The sequence below is a fragment of the Oncorhynchus nerka genome, linkage group LG6 (assembly GCF_034236695.1).
Source record: "Oncorhynchus nerka isolate Pitt River linkage group LG6, Oner_Uvic_2.0, whole genome shotgun sequence".
NCBI classification, from domain to species: domain Eukaryota; kingdom Metazoa; phylum Chordata; class Actinopteri; order Salmoniformes; family Salmonidae; genus Oncorhynchus; species Oncorhynchus nerka.
The window spans coordinates 34,075,335-34,086,424 of record NC_088401.1 but is presented as its reverse complement, the minus strand read 5'-3'; the positions used below and the strand labels follow the sequence as shown (position 1 = coordinate 34,086,424).

Genomic DNA, 11,090 nt, shown 5'->3' with positions numbered 1-11,090 from the left:
TGTCTCACTGTCTCTCTCTGTCTCACTGTCTCTCTCTGTCTCACTGTCTGTCTCACTGTCTCTCTCTGTCTCACTGTCTCTCTCTGTCTCACTGTCTCACTGTCTCTCTCTGTCTCACTGTCTGTCTCACTGTCTCACTGTCTCTCTCTGTCTCACTGTCTCTCTCTGTCTCACTGTCTCTCTCTGTCTCACTCTCTGTCTCTCTCTGTCTCACTGTCTCTCTCTGTCTCACTGTCTCTCTCTGTCTCACTGTCTCTCTCTGTCTCACTGTCTCTCTCTGTCTCACTGTCTCTCACTGTCTCTCTCTGTCTCACTGTCTCTCTCTGTCTCACTGTCTCTCTCTGTCTCACTGTCTCTCTCTGTCTCTCTCTGTCTCTCTCTGTCTCACTGTCTCTCACTGTCTCTCTCTGTCTCACTGTCTCACTGTCTCTCTCTGTCTCTCTCTGTCTCACTGTCTCTCACTGTCTCTCTCTGTCTCACTGTCTCTCTCTGTCTCACTGTCTCTCTCTGTCTCTCTCTGTCTCTCTCTGTCTCACTGTCTCTGTCTCTGTCTCTCTCACTGTCTCTCTCTGTCTCACTGTCTCTCTCTGTCTCTCTCTGTCTCACTGTCTCACTCTCTCTCTGTCTCACTCTCTGTCTCACTGTCTCTCTCTGTCTCACTGTCTCTCTCTGTCTCACTGTCTCTCTCTGTCTCTGTCTCTGTCTCTCTCTGTCTCACTGTCTCTCTCTGTCTCACTGTCTCTCTCTGTCTCACTGTCTCTCACTGTCTCTCTCTGTCTCACTGTCTCTGTCTCACTGTCTCTCTCTGTCTCTCTCTGTCTCTCTGTCTGTCTCTCTGTCTCTCTCTCTCTGTCTCACTGTCTCTCACTGTCTCTCTCTGTCTCACTGTCTCTCTCTGTCTCACTGTCTCACTGTCTCTCTCTGTCTCTCACTGTCTCACTGTCTCTCTCTGTCTCACTGTCTCTCTCTGTCTCACTGTCTCTCACTGTCTCTCTCTGTCTCACTGTCTCTCTCTGTCTCACTGTCTCTCTCTCTGTCTCTCTGTCTCTGTCTCTCTGTCTCTCTCTGTCTCACTGTCTCTCTCTGTCTCACTGTCTCTCTGTCTCACTGTCTCTCACTGTCTCTCTCTGTCTCACTGTCTCTCTCTGTCTCACTGTCTCTGTCTCACTGTCTCTCTCTGTCTCTGTCTCACTGTCTCTCTCTGTCTCACTGTCTCTCTGTGTCTCACTGTCTCTCTCTGTCTCACTGTCTCTCTCTGTCTCACTGTCTCTCTCTCTGTCTCACTCTCTGTCTCACTGTCTCTCTCTGTCTCACTGTCTCTCTCTGTCTTTCTCTGTCTCACTGTCTCTCACTGTCTCTCACTGTCTCACTGTCTCACTGTCTCTCTCTGTCTCTCTCTCTCTCTCTGTCTCACTGTCTCTCTCTGTCTCTCACTGTCTCTCTCTGTCTCACTGTCTCTCTCTGTCTCACTGTCTCTCTCTGTCTCACTGTCTCTCTCTGTCTCACTGTCTCTCTCTGTCTCTCTCTGTCTCACTGTCTCTCTCTGTCTCTCTCTGTCTCTCACTGTCTCTCTCTGTCTCTCTGTCTCTCTCTGTCTCTCTCTCTGTCTCTGTCTCTCTCTCTCTCTCTCTCTCTCTCTCTCTCTCTCTCTCTCTCTCTCTCTGCCCTTCCTCCTGCTGCTGGAGGAACTTCAGCTTTGAGTGCTCTTTACTGACAGGACACACACCCTCTTTCTCTCGCTCACTCACGCACGCACACAAACACACACACACAGACCGGTGCTGTCGTCTGCAGGGTTGTCATGGTAATATCGAGTGATTCCTCTGCCGATCCTTGAGTGGAAAAAAGGTAAGACCGTGGTCAGTGAGAGGAAATGAAATAGGAACAGGGAGGAACACAAAGGAGATGGTTATCTCTTTCCATCTCTCTATGACATGACATGAGTAGGGCCCTGTGTTTTGGTTAGTCATGTCACATGGCCTTTTCCAGAAATGAGAATTGGGCCACAAGTGAAATGAATTGTCTGAGGATGGTGCTGGACCATCTGACATAAAAAGAAAAGGCGACAGTTTAAATGAAGGTTGAAATTCAGGTCATCTGGCATGATTAACCAAAACACAGGGCCCTAGACATGAGATGACATGAGCTTTCTGATTTGAGGAGGACACGCCCGGGGGGGGGCTAAATGATTGACAGGAGAGGGTCATAACAATGGCAATGCATGCTGTGGTGGATTGTCAAGTAGCATGTCATCAATCATGTTTTGTCATCTCATCAAATCGCCGAATAGAGCAGGTTCACCTTGCAGTGAAATGCTTACCTACAAGCCCTTAACCAACAATGCAGTTTTAAGAAAAAACAAGTGTTAAGAAAGTATTTACTAAATAAACTGAAGCAAACAATAAAAAAAAAAAATTAAATTAAAAATTAAAATAGAAAAGTAACAAATAATTAAAGAGCAACAATAAAATAACAGTAACAAAGGGGGTACTGGTACAGAGTCAATGTGCGGGAGCACAGGTTAGTCGAGGTCATGGGTACATTTGTGGGATTCCCCTGACTGTCTGCCTGGGCGGTGAGGCATCGGGAAGTGGACATGTTGATGCTGTGAGAGATGACAGACAGGGTCCCCTGCAACTATGACACTGTTAGCTAATAGTTCTCACATCCTCAGCAAAGCACACACGAACTCATCAGCACTGCATGCATGTCCGCGTGCGTGCCTGCGTGTGAGTGAGTGTATGTGAAAGAGAATGTGAGACGTAGAGAGAGGTTGTGTGTGAGAGAGATAAAGAGAGAAAAGGAGATGGAAAGTGAGCGTGGAGACGGAAAAGAAAGCAAAAAGTGAAAACGAAAGAAAGAAACAATCAGAGAAGCGTTACTGTGTCTATTCTGAGGAGCCACCTAAAATGCCACATGGCCTCCATCTTGTGATCATGTTTGTTTGCAGGGCATTATTGTGGTACCCCTGCATGCTTAGTTTCCTTCATTACACATTTTTACATTACATTACATTTAAGTCATTTAGCAGACGCTCTTATCCAGAGCGACTTACACTCTCAGGGGGAAAAGTGCCAAGTAGAATCATGTAGGGTTCTTCGGTTTGGTGCAAGGTTGAAAACTTTGCAGAGGGTTCTACCTAGAACTCTCTATGTAGGGTTCTTCATAGAACCCCCTGTAAATGGTTCTACCTAGAACCCTCTGTGAACGGTTCCACCAGCCTTATTAGCCTTTAAAATTCAACTCTTTATGACAATACATGAAGTCTATCATAAGTACTTTCTTTGAGAGTCATACCCTAACACAGCGTGTTAGGAAACTCCTGGTTTTCAGGCCACATCTGGTCTGCAGTTCACGTTATGCTGACTTGCAAAGTGATGTGAAATCACCCACAACCTGCAGAATGACTATCAGGGTAGGGAAGATTTGATTCATGGGACTATCTAAACTAGGAAAACCATCTCAGTAATGGGTGCAATATGTATTACTTCTAACAGATTGGATTACTTTATAAAAATGTACATTATGTATCTTTATGTAGCATAAGATCAATCAATGTACAAGCACAAACACAGATATTAAAACAAACAATTCTGAAAATCAACCTGTAATGGAGCATGCTGGGAAATATGATAATGATAGGTGTGGTTTTGAGGGTTTTACTCCCTTCTTGCCTTCCAAAGAATATTCAAAGAACCCTTTCTTCCAAAAACGGTTCTTTAGGATAAAAAAGATTATTGGTTGAACTCTTTGCCTAACAAAGAACCCTTGTCTTCCATAAAGGGTTCTTAGGAGCAAAACTCAAAACTATTCTTTGTGGAAACCTATCCCTCCTCAAAGAACCCTTTTGGAACCCTTTTTTCTAAGAGTGTAGGACTCGGTTATCTCGGCAGTGTCATCGTATGTCCGTGTCCTACTAAATACATGATTACAGGCTTGATTTGTGCTGGGTGATATACTGTTTGTTGCTGTTGGCTGTCTCCTTTAAGTCAAATGTGCAGGCAGGCGGCCAAACACACACAAACCACACACGCACACATACACCCTGCATCTCAAACAGAGGAGAGAGAGAGAGGTCTTGGAGTGGTCGAGACGTAGTCGGGGACTTAAACCATGCCCTGTGGTTGAGTTGGGAGACCACAATTCTCACTTATTATCCTAAGGATAAAACAAGCCATCACATGGACAAACAAACTCCATAGATCAGTGGTGGGATGGTTGAAAGATGACAGGAAGAGGAGGAACAGAAGAGGAAGGTAAGGGAGGACACAGGACGGTGACGTGGAGACAGATGGCATCGTTTGGAAGTTCTTGTCTTGATCAAAGAAGAACTGGAAGACCATTCCCACTGACCACACCCTCCGAGCCAGGAGGGGACTAAAACAGTTCAAACACAAGACAACCTGTCCTGTGCCCGACCAAGCAGAGTCCCATTACAGGCAGACAAACAGACCAACACAAGCAAGTCTAGTACTGTCTGATTGCCTAGCCTACCACTGCAGTTTCAGAGTCACTGCACACAGACACTCAGAGGACTCCTAGTGGCCCGCCTCGACTCCCACTGCCAGGCTCCGAGTGCTTCGTGTCACGGCTACAGCCGTTATAGCCCCAGTCCTTGCATGCACACACATAGTTCAGTCCTTCGGGGGCACAGGCTATGGCAGGGTGATAACTTCAGCTGTGACACAGTCATATTCCTAGAGCTGTGGCTCTAAGCTGCTAATTGGAGGAAGTTGATTTGTCCCTTGAGAGGAAGTAAGGAGTCGATGAAAGACCTCCTGGGATACATATCCGCCACCGAATGGCCCCCTGCGCTAATGCAGGGTGGTTTATGAGGAGACGACGCTACACAGGCAAACACATACCCTGCATCTAAAACTGAGCAGAGGAGAGAGAGCGAGAGGCCCTGGGGGTTGCGTTTAATGAAGCTGACCTGAATCAGGTCAGGGAGCTGACTTCAACCATGTGCTGTGGTGGGAGTTGTGGGGCCCAACGATTCTCACTTATTTATCAGAAGGATACAACAAACCATCAAATGCAAATGGGCAAACAAAGTCCAGAGAGTAGTGGTGGGATGGTAAAAAGATCACAGGAAGAGGAGGAGGAACCGGAGAGGAAGAGGAAGGTAGGGAGGACACCAGACGGTGATGAGGATACAGATTAGTGGTGCGCGAAGGTCAGCTGTTTGTTCACCCGCCTGCAATTACTAATAATCCATCCACAACCGCCCTACTATATGTGGTAGGCCCGCACCCGACCCTAACCTGCAAGTATAGAAAATGCTCTATAGGCTACAGTCAAAGACTGCAGGACGATTTCTTGACGGGTGCAGTTTTTTTTGTTGTTGCCTGATTTAGATACGTTTCTGCTTGTAAGTAGGCTGTTTGTTAGCCAACGTGTCTAAAATGAGATACGTGTAGGTTCTCTTTTGTCCTCATATGAGAATGAGAAATGGTTCTCAACTAGCCTGCCTGGTTAAATAAAGGTGAAATCAAATTAAATATATACGTTGCCCTAGAAGACTAAATAAAACCCTTGCTCACCAGAATAATGTGATCGATTGATGGAATGAATTCTTCAATCGAGTTGACATCGGTAAAGTTTCCTCTGTCATCTTTCATGACGTTTAGGGACTGGAGACAATAAAACAACAAATGAAAAACGGGAAAGATATTCTGTGCAAAATGTCCAAATGACATCGGTTTGACCGGTTGTAAGAAAAGATGAAGCTGTGAAAACGACCCAACGTCTTTCTGATAAGATTTCACTTCGGCTTCCATGCATATTTTATGTGGTTGAAATACTATCAAGGTTCATGATGCTTTTACGATGAAGACGGCACCTCTACAGATGGTATCTAACTGTATCTAACTGAGCATCGCATTCTCTCAAGATGCAGAAATAAATAAATCATATTTCTTCACTCCTGTTTCCAAGTCCAAATTTTGCCTACATTTGGTGAATAATTTTACTGCAAGAAATGCTTAGATCTGCAGTATTTATTATTGAGGCTATAGCCCTATTCACACGAGACTAGTATTACCAGAGAACTTTGTCTCATCCCAGAATGTGGGTTATTCCAGAGGCGCAATATTTTTGAATTATACATTTGGCGATGTTCAATTCATTCGCACAAAACATGTAAACAAAAGCATTCACTGTGAAAGTTGATAGATGTAGGCCATTCATATATAGGTTAAGCGCAGCCCTTCGTTCAATTTATCGAAACCGGTTATTGTTTTCTTGCTTAAACCCTCGAGCAACACTTGTCAAACTCAGACATTTCTCTCAAAGCACAGGGATGTCGATTTGCACGGGACGAATATGATCAAAGAACGTTTGCCAGAAAACAGTAGGTTATGCTGGTTAGTCAATGTCCAGATTTAACCCATCTAAACAGCAGGCTACAGTTCCCTTGACGTGCCCTAGGCCTCATTCATAACACAGCCGGCACTGCTACCGTCCTCTCTTACCACTTCATCAAATATTTTCCAAACATGACTTTTCTGGCCCTCCCTTTTCTTTATTTTCAACAGCTTTCGCAGCTTTTGTGTTATTGAATTCAACTTCGACAATGTCCTTTTTTCCCTCTGTGGATTTTGACGTGAACTTTTTCTGCCCTTCCCAAAAGCATTATTTGGAGGCTGTGCAGGCTATTTGGCACACATACAGTTAAACCCTCAAGTTTAGGCTCATGCAGTAATACCAGATGGCCTACAATAATGAAGGGAAAACCTCAAGGTAGCCTATATAAATTGCGCAATAATTATACATTTATGGATATTCGAAGGTATTGTTTCTCTTCATTCAAACCGCCCGCCACGCACCCGTCCCTTCAGTCACACAATATTTAATGACCCTAAACCTGTCCTGCCTGCGTCATGAGTCCAGGAGTCCACCCGTATCGTTGGGAGTTCTTGTCTTGATCAAAGGAGAACTGAAAGATCATTCCCACTGACTACTCCCTAACTACTCCCTAACTACTCCCTAAACCAAGCCAGGAGGGGACTAAAACATTTAAAACACAAGGCAACCTGTCCTGTGCCCGACCAAGCAGAGTCCCACTACAGACAGACAGACAGATAGACAGACCAACACAAGCAAATCTAGTACTGTCTCTTTGCCGGGCTCGAAATGTCACTGCAGTTTCAGCCTCACTGCACACAGACATCATTCCTAGTGGCCTGCCGTGACTCCTGAGTGCTTTGTGTCACCGTGAAACTCATCACAGCCCCAACACCCCCCCCCCCCCTCCCCACACACACACACACATAGTTAAGTCCTTCGGGGGCACAGGCTATGGCAGGGTGATAACTTCAGCTGTGACAACAGTCATATTCCCAGTGCTGTGGCTCTAAGCTGCTAATTGGAGGAAGTTGATTTGTCCCATGAGAGGAAATAAAGAGTTGATGAAAGACCTCCTGGAGAAAACAGATAGCCCTATGGGACACATCCGCCACCAAATGGCCCTCTGCGCGAAAGTGGTGTGGTTTATGAAGAGACGACACTAGACAGGCAAACACACAAAAAAGGGTTCACGGACAGGTTCAAATTAATTGAAGCCGTCGCACAGGTTCTCTGCTCTTTGCTCCTGTCTCATATCATTGCTCTCCTCTGCTGATGAGGGCGATGAGAGGTTCTCTCAGCGCGAGCCAAGGTTCCTCCCAGCACAACCGATGCTGACCTCTAACCTCTCCTCTGGCGGTCCCGTGTGGCTCGGTTGGTAGAGCATGGCCCTTGTGATGTCAGGATCGTGGGTTCGATTCCCGAGCTGGGGCTACCAGTACGAAGATGTATGCACGCACGACTGTAAGTCGCTTTGGATAAAAGACTCTCTATATATTAGATGTGTTGTGATTGTACCTGCGTCTCTGTCCCCCGCAGAAAGCAGTGTTCACGACGGAAGCAATGGCAACGATGGCAGCGTGTGTGGCAGTGACTCCACCTTCTACAGGCAGAGTGAAGGTACATAACCCCATATAGGTGGTGTCCTGGTCAAAAGTAGTGCACTACACAGGGGATGGGGTGCCATTTGGCATACACCCATGGAAACCAACAAATGAATAAGCGTACTTTGTAGCATGTATATCCGTTTCAACAGGCTAGCACATTACATATACCCACCTCATGACACAGCATTATCGTAGGGGGTACTACACACCCACTGCGTGGTCCTCTTGGTCAAGAGGTCTGTGACCCTCCCAGTCGGCCACTTGTGTGTGATTCACCACAGCCCTGACATTAGCCTGTAAACAAACCACTTTGCTCTGCACAAGCAGATATATCTGTAATTAAATCTGCTCCTGAAGGGCTGCAAGTAAATGTGTGTGTGTGTGTGTGTGTGTGTGTGTGTGTGTGTGTGTGTGTGTGTGTGTGTGTGTGTGTGTGTGTGTGTGTGTGTGTGTGTGTGTGTGTTTGTTTGTAGGACACAGCATGGCAGAGACCCTCACTGTTGCCCTGCGTGTTGCTGAGGAGGCCATAGAGGAAGCCATCGCCAAGGCAGAGGAGTTTACTGACAGCTTGGTGAGACAATAGTCCTGGTGTGTGTGTGTGTGTTTGTTTCCCTCTCTCTATTTCTCTCTGTCTCACTCTCTTTCTCTCTGTTTCGCTCAGATTCAGATCAGCTTTATTAGCATGAATGACAAGGCCACTGTTGCTAAAGCGACGTGAGATAATGACAACAATAACAGTAAACAATAAGTCATTTCTTCTCTCTCTCACCATGTCTCTTTTTTGGAGGGTTTTGGTGCTTGTTTTTCTGTAGTTCTGACCAGGCTTTGATGTCTCTGTGTTGCAGGAGAAGCAGAATGAGGCTTGCTACCTACGGGACCACAAAGAGGAGCTTATAGAGGAACTTGCCACGACCATCGTACAAAAAGTACGTTTAGAGTCTGGTGTGGAGTTTTTGGTCACATCTAACATTGCCCTCTCTCTCTCTCTCGCTCTTGCTCCGCTCCTCTCCTTTCCTCTCCCAGATCATCCAGAGGAGGAAGCGTTCAGAGATGCAGACAGAGTATGACTTTGTTTGGCCCCAGAGCCAGGGCCAGCCCCAGGGCAGTGAGATGTCCTCCCCCAGCCAGCCCCCTCACAGCACCCTGGCCCAGGCCAACCAGGCCCACCTCAAGAGTTCCTATTCCCTCTGGGTCAGTCTGGTTAGGAAGCCCTCACTACACTACACTACCTTACACTACGCTACCATGTACTAAGCTATGCTACACTACGCTACCATGCTCAACGTTACACTACGATATGCTATGTTTCACTACACTACACTACGCTATGCTATGTTACACTGCACTACAGTACATTACACTACAGTACAGTACATTCTTAGGGCTGCAATCCCGTGAACGGGATCGATATGACAACAGCCAGTGAAAGTAATTCATAATTATAATTCATCAAAACATACATGTATCTTATACCGTTTTAAAGGTACTCTTGTTGTTAATCCCACCACAGTGTCTGATTTCAAATAGGCTTTACAGTGAAAGCACCACAAACGATTGTTAGGTCACCACCAACTCACAGAAAAATTCTGCCATTTTCCCAGCTAAAGAGAAGAGTCACAAAAAGCACATATAGAGATAAAAATAATCACTAAACTTTGATGATCTTCATCAGATGACACTCATAGGACTTCATGTTAAACAATACATGTATGTTTTGTTTAATAAAGTTCATATTTATATAAAACAATCTCAGTATACATTGGAACGTTACTTTCACTACTTCCAAAAACATCCGGTGATATTGCAGAGAGCCACATCATTTTACAGAAATACTCATTATAAATGTTGATAAATACAATTGTTAGACATGGGAATATAGATATACCTCTCCTTAATGCAACCTATGTGTCAGATTTCAAAAAAACTTTACGGAAAAAGCAAACCATGCAATAGTCTGAGACGGCGGTCAGAAAAAATATAACAATATCCGCCATGTTGGAGTCAACAGAAATCAGAAATAACACTATAAATATTCCCTTACCTTTGATGATCTTCATCTGAATGCACTCCCAGGAATCCTAGTTCCACAATAAATGTTTGTTTTGTTCGATAATGTCCATTATTTATGTCCAAGTAGCTACTTTTGTTAGCGCGTTTAGTGCACAAATCCAAACGCTCGTGCAGGTCCAGCCGAACGTGGGACGAAAACTTCAAAAAGTTATATTACAGGTCGAAGAAACTTGTCAAACTAAGTATAGAATCAATCTTTAGGATGTTATCATAAATCTTCAATAACGTTCCAACCGGAGAATTCCATTGTCTGTAGAAATACCATGGAACGCAGGTTGCTATCATGTGAAATGCGCATGACCAGGACCTGGCTCTCTGCCAGACCACTGACTTAAAGAGCTCTCATCCGGCCCCACAATACAGTAGAAGCCCAATTCAAGTTTCTAAAAACGGAAGCCTAGTGGCTAGTGGAAGCCTTAGGAAGTGCAACATAACCAATATCCCACTGTGTATTCAATAGGGGCTGGGTTTTTACATTTAAGTCAAATGTTTGGGGCAATATTTCTCAAAAAAAAAAAAAAATTGTTGTCTCATGTTGACTGACAACATTTCATTGAAGAATTCCGTCCATAGTTTCCACTCATACTAGGAGTAGTTCTGTTGACCAATCACCGACAAAGGGGCGTATACTTTGTCTACTCGACTACGACTTGTTGTGTGCTTGAACATCTGAAAATAAACCCTGCTGAACACCAAAACTAACAAAAACCTAACCACAATTTGTCATAATATGTACTTGAACTGTTTTGAGTGGGAAGCATGCGACAAGCTTAAGCTCCACTACCTACACTACCCTACCCTTTGTCCTGACCATTCGACCTGACCCGGGAAAAACTGGGCCCTTAAATATAGCCTGTAGGTAGGGCCTGGAACTTTGGGTTATGACTAGGACCCAGAGTTTTTCCCTGGTCAGGGCAGGGAATTATTTGGCCTTAAGTGAGGAGATATGGGGACAGACAGGGTTGAGGTCTGGCAAAAAACAAATGTAATTACTTTGAATGTGCTGGCAGATTTTCCCATGAATGGCCCTCTCCTGAGGGCTGTGTAACCTGTTTGTACCTGTGAGCT

General features: G+C 45.1%; 1 protein-coding gene across 1 annotated transcript in view; it reads left to right on the top strand.

The window, feature by feature from the left end:
- The window catches only part of myripb (myosin VIIA and Rab interacting protein b), a 218,732-nt gene that overhangs the window by 186,912 nt on the left and 20,730 nt on the right, over positions 1-11,090 (top strand). Inside the window, exons 5-8 of the mRNA XM_029661502.2 lie at positions 7,885-7,965; positions 8,426-8,523; positions 8,798-8,878; positions 8,976-9,143. Of these exons, the coding sequence (XP_029517362.1) occupies positions 7,885-7,965; positions 8,426-8,523; positions 8,798-8,878; positions 8,976-9,143 (428 nt within the window). The remainder of the gene's footprint in view (positions 1-7,884; positions 7,966-8,425; positions 8,524-8,797; positions 8,879-8,975; positions 9,144-11,090) is intronic.